General features: G+C 38.8%; 1 protein-coding gene across 8 annotated transcripts in view; it reads right to left on the bottom strand.

The window, feature by feature from the left end:
* The window catches only part of usp9 (ubiquitin specific peptidase 9), a 31,852-nt gene extending 13,411 nt beyond the window's left edge, over nt 1-18,441 (bottom strand). For 4 of the 8 annotated variants that reach the window (XM_026296086.1, XM_026296090.1, XM_026296089.1 and 1 more), the window contains exons 1-21: nt 17,996-18,441; nt 13,229-13,497; nt 10,988-11,133; nt 10,706-10,785; nt 10,308-10,420; nt 8,161-8,379; nt 7,269-7,384; nt 6,895-7,146; nt 6,642-6,777; nt 6,399-6,551; nt 5,887-5,991; nt 5,498-5,704; nt 5,258-5,394; nt 4,098-4,136; nt 2,420-2,553; nt 2,214-2,304; nt 1,467-1,580; nt 1,149-1,377; nt 846-941; nt 466-677; nt 78-318 (exon numbers count right to left, since the gene is read on the bottom strand). In XM_026296086.1, coding sequence (XP_026151871.1) covers nt 78-318; nt 466-677; nt 846-941; nt 1,149-1,377; nt 1,467-1,580; nt 2,214-2,304; nt 2,420-2,553; nt 4,098-4,136; nt 5,258-5,394; nt 5,498-5,704; nt 5,887-5,991; nt 6,399-6,551; nt 6,642-6,777; nt 6,895-7,146; nt 7,269-7,384; nt 8,161-8,379; nt 10,308-10,420; nt 10,706-10,785; nt 10,988-11,133; nt 13,229-13,330 — 2,922 coding nt within the window. In that variant the 5' untranslated portion in view covers nt 13,331-13,497; nt 17,996-18,441. Of the gene's footprint in view, nt 1-77; nt 319-465; nt 678-845; nt 942-1,148; nt 1,378-1,466; nt 1,581-2,213; nt 2,305-2,419; nt 2,554-4,097; nt 4,137-5,257; nt 5,395-5,497; nt 5,705-5,886; nt 5,992-6,398; nt 6,552-6,641; nt 6,778-6,894; nt 7,147-7,268; nt 7,385-8,160; nt 8,380-10,307; nt 10,421-10,705; nt 10,786-10,987; nt 11,134-13,228; nt 13,498-17,917; nt 17,941-17,995 lie in introns of those variants that run through there. The other 4 variants (XM_026296091.1, XM_026296093.1, XM_026296087.1 and 1 more) reach the window with 3 other exon arrangements.
* Between the last annotated feature and the right edge of the window lie 1,794 nt (nt 18,442-20,235).

The raw sequence follows: 20,235 nt of genomic DNA, 5'->3' as shown, positions 1-20,235 counted from the left end.
ACAGAAACATATTAATGCAACGGTAATTTAATCAGAATACATCTTCCTTTAGTGCAGAAGAAGAGGCACAATCTCACCGTTTTGTCCTTCAAATTGAGTTGTCCAATCAGCTTCCTGTCATCAGCTGGATCAACAACTTCTCCACCAATAAAGAGCTCTACTTTGGTATGTGCAGCATTAGCTTTGATCCTGTTCAGGATGCTACGTCGAACTGAGCCAATTGTGTCATTGGTGTGTGACCAGATATCGAGGTCATCTACCTGACGCCCCTGGTTCGGGAAACGGACTATCAACGTGATATGCTTCCCACGGAAAGCTCTGCCAAAGAAAATATAAAAATAGGTTGCAATGAAAGTTTAACATCATCAGACTTGTTTATCTCCGAGAATAACAAGGAAACAGAAAAAACATTTCTTGTTCTGGAGCATGAGCATGGTTAAGTGTAGCACTGCCTTGTGATTGTACCTGGACATGGGCAGTATAGTCCTCTCTTCATGGTAGTCACTGTCACACTCATTGATGTACTCTTTGAGCACTGTGAGAACTCGCACCATGCGAATAGCCTCCTGACGAGCGCAGTTAATGCTGTCTTTGTCTCCATCCAACACACACAGGGTGTCATAGGATGCTTTCAGACGATCAAAACATGACTGAATGAAATCCTCATGAATTTCAACCTAAAGAGGGACAGAACACGTAAGACAAAGTGATGCCAAATAATACGAATTGACATCTAAGCAGTACATTTGTTGACTAATAAACTAGAAACTATAACTTGGAACTATAAGACAGAAACAAAAGCCCTATAAACCTCTGTTCTAGCTAAAAACGAACAATCCCTGTACCTGATTGACTTGAAGTTTTGGTCCGAGGTTGGTATAAATCTCTTTCAGCAGGTCTATGGCTCTGCTGGCAATGTCATCACTTCCTTGAATTACCACCTGGGAAGGGGGAGAAAATTATTTTAATTCCCCCCCAAAAAGCACTCTTTATTATACTCAGGGACGAGACTTTCATGCATACATGACAAATGGTGTGAAAAGGAAAGACAACAGGCAACATAGCTGAACAGCACCTTTCTTAGATATGTCTCTATTTGACATAAAAAACATCTGTTTACCTTTACCTGTTGCAACAAATCTCCTTACCCTCCAGAGGTAGTCCAAGCCAATTAGTTCCAAGTCATCCATCATGTAGGCTCTGCGCTTTGCTACCAGCTTGCCCTCCCTGCAGTTGACAGCCTTAAAAAACCTCTCGAAACACTTCATGCCATTTTCCGTTAGTAGAGATGGGTCCAACTGCAGAACGTTGTTCTCAAAGAAATCCTTATTGATGTCTGGGTCCAGATCTGGCTCATCACCCATGAGCTTTGAGTACCTGTTTGATGATAGTATAATAACCACATTCAGACAAACAAATGGAAATTCATTCAAGCCAAAAGCAAGAACAGATCAAATCCCACGTACCATTTGAAGCAAGCCTCACGATCACAAAGAAACACTGCATTCTCAGCCAGACACTTCCAGATCTGCTTGGCCTGAGGGGCACATAGCCACAGCTGGCCATCCTTTAGTAGGAACCTAGCCAAAAGAAAAAAACAAAAAACCATAGTGATCCCTGGTGGCTTGAAGATTGGAGAAATGTGTGTGTGAAGGTCACAGAGTTGGTCCTAGACTTTAATGATAATTGCTGGTTAGAGCATCGCTGGATGCCTCAAGGACTGTTGTCCTTGAACAAGATATTTCAAAGAAGCAGTTTAGTGGCTAACAGACAGGACAGGGAGCGTATTGTGTAATTCCCACACACTGTAAAGGATAGAAGGCATAAAACTATATTATAGTTAAAACCTGTTGGTGCATTTATTCCCTACATTACAATGTATAAATATTATCCACAATTACAATAATATAAAATTATTTTCATTATATGATTTAACAGTAATATTCTGGTTTGCACCTTTTTCCCCCAACTATCTTTGTGCTATTACAGAATGACAGCAAGTTTCCTATAATTGTCTACATTTGTGTATTAGTTATTGAGTCTCTCTCGTGGCAGTACCCTGAAAATTTATTATAAGGAATCTGATTCTTCCCCCACTTTGTGCAGCCATTTTTCAGACAGAATATAATAAGTGCAGTCCCAGCTTTTAGAGAACTATAACATTCTTCATAATTGGAAATGTGTGAGAGTGGATATGTAGGGATAAATTGTACCTGAGGAAGTTGAGTCGTTCCTGTACTTCCTGGACGTGGCTGTAGCGGCTACCAGGCCTGACTGTCTGGGGGTCAAATTCAGCCTGTTCTTCTGTAAAAGCACACATATGACCAGTCAGACTGCACAGATTGCACATTCCCAATCCCTGTATTAAAGCGAGAGGTACAGCTAACACAAGGTGCTATTTCTGGCCCTGACAAAGTACCTTTGGAGAGCTGCCTCATAGTCTCCATGTAGGCTGAGAGGTTCTCAGCCACCAAGGTGACCAGAGCATGGTTATGCTGCAGCTGGTTGATCAGATCATGACGATAAAACACATGAGGACTTCTCTGGGTTTGACTGAAGAGAGAAATAGCAGTGGGAATGGTGGATGTAAAGAGGACAAGAAGATATTTTAAGACGGGAAGCAATAGCAAAAGACTCAAAGTAAAAATGAAATTGACATAAGTAACTTTGAACAAAACACTTTCTGATTAAGAAAATATAGCATAACTGATTTTTCATTTATTTCTACCTGGGCAATAAAGAAAGCAGCATTTGGTATTGTGTGTGTGTGTGTGCGGGCGCATCATAAAATAACTAGCAAAAGTCATATCAATAAAGGACATTTCCTGCCTTGTTTCCACACAAATGAAGTTGGCTCAGATTTACCAAAAATCTGCAGTCACATTGAACTTTACAAAACAGAAGTGGTTAGATTACATTGAATAGTACCATCTCAAACACATGATAGTACATTTCTCAAAAAACTAAAAAGCAAGAAGACAGCTCTTGAGGAATAGCATATGTATACTTTTGTGGTGAGAGCCAATGGTTGGGAGTACAAGGCATGAAATACCATGATATTTTGCATTGAATGATTTGAGCTGAAAGGAGCTGGCAGGAAGAATGGGGCTTCATCTCAAATGACTTTTCATTTTGTTCTGTCACTGACTAAATTAATGGGACTATTCTCTGCACAGCTTACCTACAGATGTAAGTTATTTTGAATTCAGGGACCACACATGGATTTTATCTAAGCTGACTTTGTACTGAATATAAAGACCCACTTGTGTGGGAAGGCATTTTCTAGTTATATTGCTTGATACTGAAATCAGATTGCATAGACGGACTGAGAGCAATGCTAATTATCATTCATCCTCATTGTAGAAACAGGCAAGCTATTTAGATGCAGGTTTAGATTACATGTATGTTATGATTGTTGTTACAGTCAGTGATTGTTATTCATTTCTTAAACCTAAGGACAAGTGCTGCAAAGAATGTGAAGGATAAGCAAACATTTGCCTTCTGGTTTACCAAGGTTTTATAACAAGAGCAGAGAGGGTGTTTTATTTATTGTACCCCTGCATCATCTCAGAATTTAAAGGTGCAGACTAAGATTTTAGTGAGGAAACAAGTATCTTATCTCAATCGATTGCTTGACTTGGAGGCACATGGAAGTAGCTGTTAATCATTTATGTTTACAATATTTACTTATGCCATTCTGATTGTCCATACTGTAAAATGTATGAGGTTGCTATTTCATATACACATCTATTCCAAGTCTTTACACTGTGGAAAAGGATCTGTCTATTGTTGCTCTTCGTAAGGCTTATTCTCATTTACACTCATTTCCTTATCTGACTTTTAAGGCCCTTTGTATTATTTGGCTAAATAAATGAAATGTCACTTCACCTGACTGGACTACACGTGCACAACTATGTGAACACCACCTTGAATGAAGAATAGGTCATTTGAGATGAAACCCAAGAAAGAATTGCTTAAGCAAATTTGTGGCACAGATTTACATTTTATATAGTATATATTATAAATGTATCAAAGAGAAAGTTAGACTTGACATAACACAGAAATAAGTAGAACCCTGAAATTAGCACTCAACTTACCCCATTAAGTTCGTTTGTAATTTAATTGGCATTTTCTTTCTGAAAAAACAATAGGCATGTATACTACATATTTTCTATATTGACTATAACAAAAACACTACTTAAAAACAAAACAATTTACAATTATTGTTAACAATGTGATCATAAAACCTCCTTACAGTAATTTCACAAATTTCCACAGTAACATTAAACCCATGCCTTTGTTTGCTTGGGTCATAAACCTTGGATATAATTTTTCTGAGTTTAAGTACTGCAGCTCACTAAGCCCAAACAAAATCAATGTATCAGAACAACTTCTGAATTATGCCAAACCTACACTTCTTATCAGCATGTATAACAGATAGGCCTAAAGACATTTTAGATAGATCTCTGGTGAAAAGCACAGGTGTGACTAATGTTAACAGAAACAGTAATTTCTGATATTTATTGAACCATTAGTTAATCTAGCTAGAGGACTAGACAGGTAACTAGCCAGTCAGCTTTAGACAGAAGTGAGCACTACATCTGTTTGGATGGAACTGGTTGCGTTTAGGAGCATGCGTGGAGTGGTAAAGATTAGATCTGAGCCTACCAACATTCCCCAATGTTGTCTGTCAACTGCAGATACTGTTTACCTTGTTACAGAATAACAAAGCAAACAGAAATAAGAGCACCTTTCAGCTCCTTTCAGGGTACTCAAGAAAAATGTGATTCTCTTGACTAGCACCATCCTATCGAAACAAGTGGCCAACCATCCAGAGTGCTTGATTTAAGGGGGTGTCTCACAACCACACGCAGTGGGACATGCTTACAGAGCAAACACAAGCAGTCTGGTAGGTGAAATCAAAATTAGGCTCACTGACAGATATTTAACATCCTCTGTCGGGGAGCTCTGATGGTTAATTAGTGCACTGGGATGAGATGCAGAGGAAAATTGAGATGTTATCTTGCAGCATATGACATTAAATTGCTAAGCTATTTACTGTGCTTGGCACTAAGCTTAGGAGTTGACAAGTTTGACTAAAATGCCAGGAATGTTAAATAGTCAAAATAATTAAAGTTTTGTGTGTTCACGTATTATGTGCAAAATAAATAATCAGAATTTACCACTCTAAAACTAAACCAAATAATGTTTGCTATTGTTAGTATCTTCTCTTATGTGTGCAACATAAAAGACTTACCTTAGGTTTTGAGGCGCTTCTCCAAAAAGGCTACAGATTTCTCGGATTTGCTTCAAGGCAGGAATCACCCATTTGTCATTGGTTCGTAGCTCCTCTATGAAGCGATCTATCCACTGGATTTTCTGGGTGTCTCTATCCTGCAAGTCAAAGTTAAACATGTTCAGTATTTGACATTTACTTCAGTTACTTTTCACACCATTCACCTTTAAACATATTTATTAATTATACACCATCTTGTACCTGTGAGCAACTATAATCCAGTATCTTGATGTGAGCACTAAGAGCCTGGTCCATGATGTCTACAGGGACATCATCACTGTGTGCCAGGTTCCACAACAGGTTGAGGACCTTGTGGGCCATCACACCATCCTTATCATCTTCAGCCAAGCGCCGGATGAGTTCTAGCAGTTTTTCACGCTGCTTTTTGCTAGCATTGGTCCAGCTTGCCTGTGTTAGAGGAAGAACCAAGCCCAGTGTTATGTTAGCAGGTATACCAGTATGTTGTGACCTAGCTTAACTGCAATATCCAGATCTGAAAGGAAATACTAAAGATAATACTAAAGGAAATACTATATTTGTGCACAAAACGCTTTTAGAATGTGTGATTGATTAAGACAACTCTCAATTACCTTGAAACAGTCAAAAAGATGATCAAGCTGCTCAGGTGAGAAGTCCCAGGCCAGCTTAGCCAGGAGGTCATGGACATTCTTCACAATGGCTTCATGCTTGCCAGCCTGCAAGTACAGAGACAGCAACCCCACTCTTGGCTTAAAAAAATATTATAAAACTCCCCACATTATGCCCCAGCATGGTCAAGAATAAGTCACAGTGGCAACATGAACATTTAGCAATTAACAGGTCATCAGCTGACTTTATGGTTGTGGTGTAAAACATGCAGTTGTCTTGAAGTTACAGTAAAAGACAATTTACATCCAACTGTACCAACTGTGGAAATGATGAAAAACCTGACCAGACAACCACGTGGACATTCATGCCATGCTCTTCTCTTAGTCCAAAAGATACAACATCAAACACTGTAGCTCCAAATGATTTGAATTTAATATCAAATACAGACCATTTTGCTAACTTTTATGTTAGTTATTTTATTAAAAATATCTAAATCTTACGAGTAGCAGTATACCTGTGCAGCCCAGATGTTGTCCAGATCCTGCATTGTAAGAGCTTTTTCTTTGATGACGAAGCGAAGGATCTTCTCCAGTTTCTCAACATACTGTGGCTGGTGCAAACTGTCCCTCAGCACAATAGACAGGATGTGATTCTGCTGGATCCACTCCTGAGGTTGGACATGAGGAAACAGAAAAGTGAATTTTAGAGACAGAACTCTTTGTTAAAATACTAAAGATGAGCGCTGAGCTGAACCTACCGCCATGCGCTCTGCAGTCAGCCACTCCTCCTCCTCAGGGTTATGCCGATGAGTGTAGTAGGACACACTGGAGATCACCTTGTTAACTTCATTTAGTGCATTCATTTTGCCATTAAAAGAAGAAATTTGCAATAACCTGGTGAAACAAAATTAGTTTATTTAGTTGATATCAGATAATATTAAATGTGGTGTTGAAACTGTACTTAAATTTGAACATCAATCTAGTGAAAAAAAGATATCTTTTTTGACTCACCTAAGAATCATTTTTAACCTAAAAATCTCTAAATTCTTCACGGTTTCCTCCTGCCCTGGTACACGAGAAGCCAGATTCTTCAGACTCTTGATTATCATGGACAGTGCGTCGTTTTTGGCTTCATTCTTGGCCTCTTTCTTTAGCTCCTCATCTGTGAGATTCTCTAGAAACTGAGGAACCATCTCGATGACTGGAAGGAAGTACTTCTTTACTGTGTGCAATGTGAGGAACTCGTAACACTGGCCAAAAGGCCTGTAATGAAGAGAACACACAATCAGCTGACAAAAACTGCATTCCGGCAGCCTATAAAACGTTAAGGAAAGCTCATTGACAAGATCAAAGTATAGTGTATTATCATTAAACAACAATCTCACTTGATAAGTGCAGCAATGATCTGGACGTTCAGTGCTTGGCCGCTCATGAAGCGATCGTGCAACATTTGAAACCCGTTTAATGTGCCAAATTTGTTTATTAAGTCCACCAGCCAGCCCTGTGAAGTTGGGGGGGGGGGGGAGAAAGGCTCATAAGTTAAAAAACATTTCTACAACTTTATACACTCTTCCCCCAAATAAGTCCCCAACTGCAAACTTTTAGTATTGATTTTATCACCTCTGAGAATGAGATCCATTGTGAAGACAGGGAGAGATTTTGCTCTGCCTCACCAAAAACTTAACTGCCCTTTTCAGCCGATAAATAACAACTAATAAAATTTGAACTGCAGATATCAACCTTAAAAAACTATAGCAAAATCTGACTTAAACAAGTGGAAGTAGTCCTGGGCCCCCTGCCAACTGAGGCAGACAGGGAAGCTGTGCTGCAGTGCTGTTTATACTGACCCTATGCCCACACTGAATTCATCACTCTTTCACTGCAAAATTCCTATTTTCTAGTGTATCCACCTTCTCTTTTATCCAACTGCTTTCTGACACTAGGTGTCTCCTGACTGTGAGTTCCATATTTGTCATTATCAGGCTACTCCAGAGAGGGATTCTCTTTGTCTCATGAGAGCCCTAAGGGTACCGCTAAAATGCCACTCTGGATTCTGTCAACACAGGGGAAAAGATTTGAGTCTTTCTGCCAAGACAATTTTTAATTTTCTACATGCCTAAACATTTATGTTATAATAAATAAATGTGTATTATTAACATAATTTATACTCTGAAGTGTATTCAAAAAAATTGTGACGTACTATTAATCTAAAAAAACATGTTGAATGTTATTTCAAGGGGACAATATTGTGATGGGTCAGCTGCTGTAGTGCTTCACCTTAGGAGATCGCGGATCTGGTGGTCGGGCAAAGAGCTCGTCGTCAGCCAGCTGGGCTCCAGCAGGGACGGTCTCCGAGGGCCGTGTGCCGTTGTAGATGTGAAACTTGCAGTGAGGGTTGGTGGCCATGGCCAGCAGCTCCAGTAGAGGAAACCAGTCCTGAGAGAGCTTGGCCACACACAGCTCCACCAAACGGTGTGTGTTATTGATGATACACCTCTGTGAAGAAAGTTGTGTGGGTGGGAAAACAGCAACATTATGACAGGGAGAGAGACAGAAAGTATGAGGGGGTGAAATACAACTAAAAGGTCTGGATTACTAATAGTAACCTTGCATTTTGACCAGAATATCTAGTGTTTTTCCACACACTGGCTCTATGGGGGTGGCTTAAGCATATTTTGAGATATTACTACAAAAAGGTCCATAAATACAACTTGCCGTCTGTATCCACAGAACAGTGTATATTCATGTCTTCTGCTCATTGTGGCAATTAAGCAGTATTAAGAAAGTCTAGTTTCTTGATAAACTATTTTTGGTCTTAGACAATGTCAGGAATTGGAAAGCTGTGAAACTGAAATGGTGGTTGTAACGTTGAACATGCATTACCACTAACATTAAACGACATTTTAAAGCAAAATATGAATAGCATTGTCTCCAAGCCACAAGTTAGAAAGATCATTTAGCACTTAGCTAAAAGGAGAATATTCCACCTTATTTTATTTTTTCTTTATCTAATCTTCTGTAGCTGGAAATCTCCAGTGTCTTCAAACCAGCTTAGCAAAGGATGAAAGCTCTGCTAAAAAGTATGTTACCATGATAAATGTTCCTTAAAGGTGATATGCCTAGCCTTGAACATGCCCTTATTAGGGCTGCACCCAAATAGACTAACAAGCTGGATCTCATTCAACAGTTTGGGTAAATGCATCAAACACTATGTGTAACTATTTCATGTTTGTTTTTAAATACTGAATGTTATAACCAATGCCTTTTCATTATTATAATGTACCTGGAAATATGAGAAATACTGCATTATTCATGGCTTCTGCCCAGTTACCCTGCAGTCAGGCAAGCCTGGATAAAGCAGCTGCCACAGGCTAAACTCCTAAAATAGACTACCTGTCAAGTGTCACGTTTTACTCTCAAGAGTGATATTTTGGTGCCTTTAGTGGCATGTCACATTGACATTGATGTAAAAACTTTTTCCAGAGAAAAACAAAAACTGCCCAACCACATCATTAATAAAATAGCAATCCCCTGCTCCTCCTGCATTGCTCCTGACAGGTCTGCAGATCTGAAGTAACCAGATATAAGTAATCAATATGGGACTGACACATCATAGCATTCCAGGGAAGCTTTAACTGACTTCAAAGTCCGGTTTGTTTCTTAACATTTTGGACTAATTAATGAACAAAATCAGAGCAGCACTTGATCATTAAAAAACAAGAAAAAAAAACTATGTTACCGTGTAATGTACTGCGCAAGATTAGGGGGGAAAAAAAAAAAAAAAACACCTAAAATTAGTCAAAATGATTTTATGCAAAGGTGAAAAAGAAACAGACACCTCATTACTTTGTCCTTGTCTGTCTCATTGGTTTATTGTGAAAAAGGTTCCACAGATCAATCTCCCTAAATCAACACAACAGCCAGCCTCAGCTACTCGTAACAAAAAGATCATTGATCACTGCTGGTGTTGCCCCTTTCTCTCAGCTCTACAACAAAACTCCATTTACAGGCAAAACCCTTACCTGAACAATTTATATATCCAATATCCAAAGATGAAGACAAACATGTCACGCTAAGATGACTAAGCTGACCCATGCCACCTGACAGTAATACCGATTTTTGTTAACCTTTAACACCTTTGATCCTTTCCATGAAGTAGATGTTGTGCATTGTGGGAAATGAAAGCAGGGTCAAATTTCAAGCTCAGATATCCTTCATCAGACAGACCTAATGTCTAAAACCAGGCTTTTGTGTGTCACATACATTAACAATATTTACTTTCATAAAATCTGTTCAGTAATGTGTTGATCATTTTATTTGAAATGTTCGATGCGTCCTCAAAGCCCAGGGGGTGAAACTGTTAAATGTGGACACCTTGGCTCAAGCCTCATGTACCAAAATACAAAACAATAATGAAAACTCACATGAATCTCAAACTTCCAGCCACTGACTGCTTCATCTGTCAGGATCTTTGTGAAGGAGATGGTCAGGCCATCTCTGAAAAACCTCTGACATGCCTCACACTTTACATCCAATCCTGCGTGGAAGGACACATTTTTAATACAAAAAGTGCACCAAAGTGAAATAAATCTGTTTCTACAAACATTTAAAGACATGGTCTTTAAAAATAGGATTATGGCATTTATGGTATCACTTGTAAAGTTTTTAGTTGACACTGAAGCCATTTTGTTGTTGCTGAATTTGTGATCACTAACAATCTTTACAGCATAATTAAACCGGTGAGTTACTTTAAAAACACTTCTCTGGGATGTGAAGGTCACAGGGATTCTCTGACACAAAAGATGATTCTGTATATTCCTACCTTTTTTACTCAGGTCTATAGCAGCTTCCAAGAGAACTTCTAACTCTCCTTTTGGCAAAACTGGAACAACCCAACGAGGCCTAGGACAAGAAATAATAACACATGAATCAAAAACCAACATATTTTGTATAAGAATCATAGATAATGTCTATCAGACAAGTCTGGAATAAAATCTAAAAAACAAACAAACTGTAATACACTTTGAAATTGCTGCATGTCGTGTTAAGTCATAGCACTGAATTAGGACTGATCCAATATGCAGCCTCTGAGTAATTAAAATACCTGTTGATCATGTCGTCCAGCTTGGCTAGGTCAGTATGAGGGAAAGCAGGCTCCTCCTCTTCCAGCTGAGGAGGCCCATCTCCCTGGCCCTGATCATCTGGTGGGCTCACTGGAGAGTTCTCATTAGATGAGTTAGGTGATGAGGTCTAGTTAAAAAAAAAAAAAAAAAAAAAAAAAATCAGACATTTAACATCAGAATTCCAACTCATCTATATGCAACCACCATACATCCAGAGTCTGACATGAATATTATGCCAGACTAAGTAAAAACAAAAAACCTCAAATGCAAATTCCAACTGCTGTCAGTTTACTAGATTTAATAGTACAGAAATCACACACTTGTAAAAATAAAGCTTTTGTGCATGTTGTGTTGAGTTACTGGGTCAGAAAAACAAAGACCTGCAAAATGCAACTTAATTAGAACACCTGTAAGGAAGAGACGTAACACTCCTTCCGATTGCTCTTGATAGCAATAACCATTATGAAAATCATACATCAAAGAGTCTATTGTGAGCATGGAGTCGCCCTTTTAACGCCCATTAAATGGAAACCAAAAGTGCTATACAGACAAAAAGGTGAGAGAACACTTACTGATAATTTCTTACAACTCATTACTTAATCATAGGACAGAAAGCCCTCAGTCCACGAAAGTCATGGTTACATGGCAGAGGTTTTAAGAAATGTCTTTTAATTTTGTATCATTAACAAATGGATGATGAAATGTGGCTCGGCCATACAATTAAAGAGCAGAGTTAAAGGGGATACTGTTATCCTTGCTCCATCTCCAACATCAGCAACAGCTTTGCCTGTTGGATAAGTCACACTCACTGTCATATTAATTGAAACTGCAGGGTGTTTATTTAATAGGTGTGCCCCTCTGGTCACTCACTATCAAGCTTGTGTGATTCTAGTTTTTTTTATTAGAGCACAACAGGATATTTTAATCTCTGGTGTACCGGGAGCAAACAAACAAAGGATCACATATAGATCTGGCTTTATGAAGTTATCATAATCTATCCAAAATAAATATATATTCCCTGATTTTAATGTACAGACTGCCCCACAAAATCCCCAAAATAAAAACTGCAAATCATATTAAATATGTTTTCTAGTGTAAATGACTCCATATCATATCCAAAATGCTGCTGAAATTTTGATTGAAATTTTTTTTTATTTTTTTTTTTTAAGTGAAACGTCCTGACTATCAAAGAATGAGGCAAAGCTGTTGTATATGTCCGTTTCTATAGTGACATATGCCACTGAAAAGGCTAGGCCCACTTCTTGAAAGGAAGCAGAGTTCCCATTGTTCTGGTCATTAAGTGTACATGCACAGCAGGTATAAAGAGGCAGGTGTCTCTCTCTACCTTTAGACAAAGTCATTCAAATCCAAATTCTCACAGTACTTTGCAAAGAAAGCAAAGCTGTTTTCATCCTGTTATACCCAGAAAAAACAAAAACATAGGGATAACAATCGTTTACGCACAAATGTGTTCATACATGGGGGTATTTTTGTCACAGTTCTGCCAAACAGAAATTTTTGAAAGAAAAGCATTACAGTAACAAAAGTTAACAACCTGCAACCTTCAGCAGCAGCTATATACCCCTTTCCCTCTTTATATCTTTTCTTATGTAAAGAGTATGTATGAGTATCACTGGTGGCGTGAGCAGCTGCCTATGTGAGAGTTAAAGAGGAATACACACAGTCAAGAGAGATGCATAACAGAAATATGAAATGTGGGGGTGTGTGGTGAAGGCTCCTTCTGCTTGGCTGACCTACATAGGCAGCTTGCCTCTCACGTCTCACCACGACTCATCTCTAACCAACACAGGCCTGCACATGCACACTCACAAAGACACACACACACAAACACACACATCCTTTATCCATCACTCAAGAGGCTCTGTTCATTGATGCCTCGCCTTCACTCCCTTTCTCCCTCTTTTCCGCTCCCTCCTCTCCTCCCTTTTCATCCCCTTGGGCATCTGTGTGTAGTTAGGTACAGGCAATATCTGTTAAAAAGTACTGTGCTGAAGCCTATGGACTAACACAGAGAATAAAAATGCACATCTTTTTCACTTTACAGGGTAATCTAAATTATTTCTCTCCTGCAGACTTTACAACAGACAAAAACACAAAACTACATGAAAAAGTTAGCAGAACTGAGACACTATCACAAATATTCACACAAAATATAAAATATGCTTTGATGAGTATTAGTTGGGTGGAAAGATGACGCTAACCTGGTTCTGTGGCAGTGGGGGCTGGCTCTGAGCATCAGGTGCCTGGCCCTGGCCCTGACTGTCATTGCCCCCCACCGGAGAGCCACGCGTGGTGGCCGTCATGCTCGCCACAGGGCAGATCTTGGCAATCTTGGCCTCTTAGGGAGCGCTGACCAGGCGGGAAATCACAGCCACCTCAGCTGTAGAGCAGAGGGAAGAGAGCCCGAACACACAAGAGAGGGACACAAGCACCTGGAGATCTGGATGTGCTGCTGAGACCATTGCATAACCTGGAGCAGAAAAGATGGATAAAAGGTCAGAATTACCAGCTGACTGGTTAAGTTACTGTAAAACACAAGGAAAATAGATTAACAGATGGTTTATAATCTTATTCTGCAGAAATTTCCATCTAAATCAAATTATTCTTAACTGGGCTCTACTTGTTGTCTGCTCCGCTAACCAACAAATGTTCTATGCTCAGTGACCTACTAGATGTGTTAACTAGGATGCTCCAGCGAGGCCTTGAAGGGCTGATATGGATCACTGAGTTGAATGTCATTAGATTCAGAATATCCAGGGCCAATCAAAAGTCTATCCTCAACTTGTGGCAACTTAATTAAACTTGACAAAGTGAGGAACTACATCACTTTACATTAACTGTTCTGGATATGTCCCCTGTACCTGCACACTTCTGGAAATTTCCACAGACACATTTCAAAGGCCAAATAAGATCACTAAAAGATACATTTAAATCAGCCAGCGAATTTGCAAACTAGGAGACAACACTAACCGATACTGGTGATAACACTACAGTAACTGGTGTTATCACCAGTCACTCTAACCCTTATAATAATAATAATGCTGCCCTAAACTTGTTGCACCTCCTGTCCTATGATATATTATGTCTCAGCAGCTACAGAGGCTGGATGAAATGCCCTGAGCATAGCAAAAATCATGGTTATGGGGGTCGCCATAACCATGTTTATACCAGTTGCAATAAACTAAAGGTTATATGACACTGACTGCACCCATCAAGTGCCACTACAATCAAAGGCTACATCTCAGATTTGTATGAGGCTCAATTGCATATATGTCTTCAGGTGTATAGTGCAATGGGGCAGCCCTGAGGGACTGTGGAGGAAAAACCCTGTTGGACATTTCATTTTTTCCCCTCTTACTGTTATATGGCAATACAATTGACTTATTGACTCATTAGTAATGCATATTATCTAATTCTGATTCATACCTGATTAACGGATGCATCCCTAGTTCTAAACTGTGCACTAATTTAAAAGTGATAATTACCACCATTATAACAAATCAGCTCAAAACGGTCTCTAAACACTGTCAAGCTAAATTTATTTCTCCAATCCATCACAACTGGGGTCTTTTTTAGTCTGCAATTTGCATTTAATGTTTAGTCTATGACTTTTATTAATTACAATAAAACTGTGTTTCTTAAAATAACTGCTGAGATCTGGAAACATCTGTGATATTGTTGTATGCTATAGTCCAGTGGAGTAAGAATGAGCAGTCAAACGATTAGACTTAAAAACAAACCAGGAGTTTTCCCAATCATTTCACCACTTTGGAGGTAAAACCTGTAATTTCAGTAATATGCCTCCCTGCATATGTAACTGTAAGCAACTTATGGCAGGTCAAAGGCAAGAAGTTGGTCTGCAAAATGCAAATGGTATTTATCACAGAAGATTTGGGTGATACTATGTGCACTTCAATTTTTATTACAAATATGTTTAAAATCTGCATGATCTGGGTGTCATAGCAGACTAACAGTTAAGGAGCATACAATATGCCAACTGCCATAGTTTGATTATTGTCGAGACACCTTTGTTGCTCTTGCCTGTCTTGCCATCATTTGACACCACCCTAAAATATGACTTGTCAAACATAAAACATCAGAACTTAACAGTCAAAGATAAACTGTATAAGAAAAAAAAATTAGCACTTGGCATTGACACTTGACTGATTAACAAGAAAACCTGAAAAAAAAAGATATATGCTTTTAAGCTAGCTCCATCCTGCGTTTTAGTCTCAAAAGCTTATTAGGTCAGCTTTAAATTGTATATTAATGTTTCAGCTTCCAAAAAGAAGCAGCACAAATCAAAAATGTGTTCATAACATTTTAAGAGAGTGGCAGCCATGTATAAAAAGTGTTATTTAGCCAGGATTATTGCACAATGATAGACCAATGAATGTGTCTTTGGATTAACAGCATAAAAGTTGAAGTAAAATACTATACTATATTATAAAATAAACTATTAGGGGATGGTCCTTAGTTCTTGTTTGTTACAATCAAGAAGTTACTTTTTTTCAACCACACAAATCAAAATTGTTAAACTACAGAAAGGCTGGAAGACAGAAATTAGTCAAATACAAAATCTAGGTAGCAGAATAGCTATCATATATCGATTGAAAACAATATTGTGCACTTCAGTCAAGGCAATCACCATCATGCCTTTCAATCTTCCAATCATTAAAATGATCACCTAGGCTAAAGGGTCAACACATGATTGAATTTTACAATTCAAAGTAGAAAAATGTAATGTCAGTTTTACAGACCAGCACTGATACCAGAAATCTCCTCCTGAACAATTTAGTGAGCACAACAAGCGATCAAAGTCATTGATAAGAAAGAAGAATGATAGGATATGAAATGATAGGGAAAGGTTCTTAAACAAAACTGAGAAAAAAAAAACATACAACAGGACATTGTCCATATTATAACAAGCTGAAATCTTTAGCGAAGTTGCCAATCACAATACCAAGTCTAATCAAGCTCCAAAGAATTTAGCATATTAATTCAAACCCCTTCTCCATGGAATCTTCTTCCCAGGAAGATCAATAGTTTGAAAGTAAGAAAATAATTTAATAATAATGTTTAATGTACATTATATAAAAACCTGAAATATAAATAGGACAATGCAAAACCTGAAAATATAAATATAATCAATAACTGCTGCTGTTCATCCCCCTTGGAGAGCAATGACTGGTTGTCAAGGCCAAAACCAACAGCCTGTTTTGCAAGCAAGTGCCTTGAAGCAAGTAAGGAGCAATACTAATGTATTAGATTGACAAATTTGACTTTTAATAACCCTTTGATGAAATCCATGTAGTCAGGAGTTAGCCACTGATTTCTTTAGGCACAAGAATGGAATGAAAGGTAACTAAAATTTTGCTTATCTACTGAAAATCTGCTTTCTTGGTTTTAAGGTAGTGAAACTAAAGTATTTCCTATTTTACAGGTGGCCTGTGAAATTTGCTTCAGCATCAGTGATTATGGTTGCAGCTGTCACTACACAGAACAGTACATTACAGTCATTGTTAGGTGTGTGTATGTATATGTATATCGTTATAATAAAATCTGAGTGTCTGGTGCATGTATATAAAACTAAAATGAGTGAAATTGCTAAGTAACTACTTATTAATGGGGAGCTGGGTGGGCACTTTCATGACGCACAAAAACATAATGTTATCTTACTTTTTTTTTTTTTAAAAAGTGACAAAAACATCCAGTTAGGCCAAATGTTAAGCTAGGTACAATACTAATGTGGACGTTTGGCTCTAAAATGTTAGTGTTATTTAGAAAATATCCTAGGGAGGAAGAGAAATCGGTCTTGAAAAACACAGTGTGTGTGTGTTGCCTTAGAATATCCTCCAAATTAACACACTTCAGGTGCTTATAGCGTACAATACACGATGGTGTTATATAACTATCAGTACAAAACACCGTTAGCAGCTGGTGGTTTAGTTAGTTAACGCCTGCTGTTAACTAGCCGCAGTAACTAACCTTAGGTTAGCATAATACCAGGCGATCCGCCCAGACAGCAAAGCGGTGAAGGCCTCGTCGCCCAAAGCCCACTGCACTGGGACACGCAGGCCTCATTATTCGGCTGGGCCTGACAATATACTGTCCCAGCAAACACTGGCTACTCATCCCAGGAGGCGCACAGATAGTTTGGTTAACCATAACCACTAATGATCTAACAAGATTTACCTTCGCATTACAGTCGATCAAATACGTCCCTATAGCGCCGTTTACAACGAGAACAATCTAACGTTAGATAAACAGTTGGTGTTAGCTAGCCGTTAGTTAGCTGTCCGAATGTGCATTTAGCTAGCGGTTCTATTTTGATCTATTTCGCCCTGTGGCTTGTCGATATGACTCGACAACTGGTTTTCCTATCTATAAGATAAGCATTGCGATTATGCTTAAGTGTTCAAAACAAGTCAACTCAGCTAGCTACCTTAACTAGAGAACACTGGCGTTCAATTTGTTAGTGACACAGGAGTCGTCTATTTCCTGCAATTTCACTGAGTTCTGACCTGTAACGTTACCGTCTAACGCTAAGTTACAACTTTGCTAAAACAAACTAATAAACAGTGTCCCCAGCGGTGTTGTTTTGCTAAAGTTATTGTATGTGAAACATAAAATGTGACTGGGGGATATAACTACATTTCGATAACTTGTAAACATAATACGTTTAAAGGAAATGTTCCTTATCGGTCTGTAGACAGCGCCGAGGATGGCTGGTAGCTAGCGGGTAAGCTAGCCAGACTACACGTACTGCTAAGACTGCGAGTTGCACTTTAATCGCGTTGACATCGTCAAAGATTTAATGAGCAATAGCTTAGAAATAAAACACCGCCGCCAACTCAACAACAAAAGTCACCCAAATGCAGCAACGTTACCTTGCATTCACCAGCAGCTGACGCTAGCATTAGCAGCAGCCCGCTAACAATCACCGAGCTAGTTGGCTAACAACTCACCAGGAATTTGATATGACTTCCCCCTCTATGCACGGGCTACGTCCAGCCTTGAGCGATGGTGTCGTCGTATATTACATAAACGCGGCCTATATATATGTGACAGTTTCGCAGGACACAAACCTGTTACTAGAAAGATCTAATTCCTACGTTTTTCCTCTGCTTCTGGGTGTTTTTCCTGCGTCACCGGCGCGGTAACAGCCCCCTAACTCTATCTAGTCCGATTCCTGGGGCTTGTCACTTCGGTCCCAGCTGTCACTCACAACTTGAATCTGCTCAACATGGCGGAAGCGCAGTCGGTCACAAATGCTGCTCGGTAAAATAGGCCAGACGACGGTGTGAACTCCAAGAGGCAGCGACGTCGATGAGCTAGTTTGCACCGCAGCCGAGTGCGCTCCAGCAAACACAACACCCGCTCAATGGAAAGAGCATAAAGCCCCTCTCAATTCCGATAAGTGGCTCCGGCTCCAGTACAGACGTACCAGTCCGTAGTTTGATTATAACCAGACGACAAAAGCTGAGCAACCTGGCGCATTCGACTATATCGCCCCCTATCGCATGGGGTGGTCATGAATGAATGCTTGTGTTCTTGGTACCAAATTCCCTATTTGTCCACTGCAGCTCATCAGGGAAACACTATGGAAAGACAAAGAGGGTTTTTTATACTAAGTTACGGTAAAGCTGGAATATATGCACCCAACTGTCCTAAGAAGAAACATGGAAGCGTCATACGAACTTGAAGTAAATGTTGATACACATTTTTGCACAGGAGTAAGACTGGATTTCTTTCTCGACCACTCTCACTTAATGCACATAAAAGGACATCTTTTTCAAATGAGCACTGTCTTTTAACACAGATCTGAAATTTAATTTAAAAAAATGAGGACTGAGCATAATATGATATACACATGTTTAAGCTAATCAGTGCACAGTAAATGGCAAAGGGTGAGAGCAAACCAAAATATAAAGCACTTATCAGTTGCTGAATAGGTGCTAGAAAAATGCAAACACCAGTATAGATCAATGTAACATTTTACAACAGCCCTGCATTTCATATAATTCATTGTATTAATAATAATTTCATAAAAGTTTGTTTCTATATTTAATCATATATATTCTGTTTTCTTGCAGCTGTAGCATTAAATTATAGTGTTTGGAGGTTTCAGGCAACACTGAGAGACAATAATACTTTATCGATTGCACTTGCATTTGATTTCAAAACAAGCTACTTGTTTTAAAATGCTTCTATATTGTTTGTCAGTCTTTTCTGCCACACCCAATGTGTTGTGTCCTTCTGTGTGCAGACAAATACATAATACTCCCCCACCTTTGGAAGTCCCCAGGGTGGTGGATGCCTATGGGAACTATATAAGCCCCTCTCCTAAGATGAGATGTCTGTAGCATTGCTGGCTTTATGTATCTATTAAAGAGACAGCTTTGAGGCATTTTTGCTACACAGGACCCTTAAGACAGAATCATCTCGACCAAAAATGCAACTAAGATAGCATCAAAGGAAGTCAGTAAATTAGATAATTGCAAATATAGAACACTCACAACCACAGCTTATTCTGTGAACATCGTTTTGCATATTATTTATATTTTTACTGCCTATATAGTGTTGTCTGCTGCTTTATAAAATGGTTATTCTATGATAAGAGGAAATACTAGTAACGGAAAGACAGAAAATCTTGAATCTCCAAACATACTCCACAAATGAGTCAAAAGCAAAAAGAAGGATAATAGGTACAGCATGATCCAGCAAAGAAATCAGTTAACCAAACTCCAATCCTGTATTTAGTTCTTTCTGCACCAATTGTGGTATGTCTTAGTAGGATTTAGTAGGAGGAAAGTAGGATTTCCCACCCTGAAGACAAACAATAGGCTTATAGCCTAGTTTTAAAATATGATGTCATACAAAATAACCCCAAAGATATGTAAAATCTGACCTTATAGTTAGTCACATAGTTAGTCATTAGAGCAATTAGTTAATTAATAAATTATAAAACAATTACTCAGCAGCTGTTTCGGTTTGTCATGCCATAATGTTTAAAAGTGACATGCTGCTTTCTTTCGTCACATATTACAATCAAACTGTATAATCTGTATCTGTCCAGGGTGTACCTGAAAATAACCATGTTATTAATATACAAATAATATAGGATAGCTAACAGATAAATGGGTACCAGGGTAACCATTGAGTAATCTGCTACCAGGGTGACAGGTAACCAGGTACCAGGGTAACA

The sequence above is a fragment of the Mastacembelus armatus genome, chromosome 21 (assembly GCF_900324485.2).
Source record: "Mastacembelus armatus chromosome 21, fMasArm1.2, whole genome shotgun sequence".
NCBI lineage: Eukaryota > Metazoa > Chordata > Actinopteri > Synbranchiformes > Mastacembelidae > Mastacembelus > Mastacembelus armatus.
This window is presented reverse-complemented; position numbering and strand designations above follow the sequence as displayed.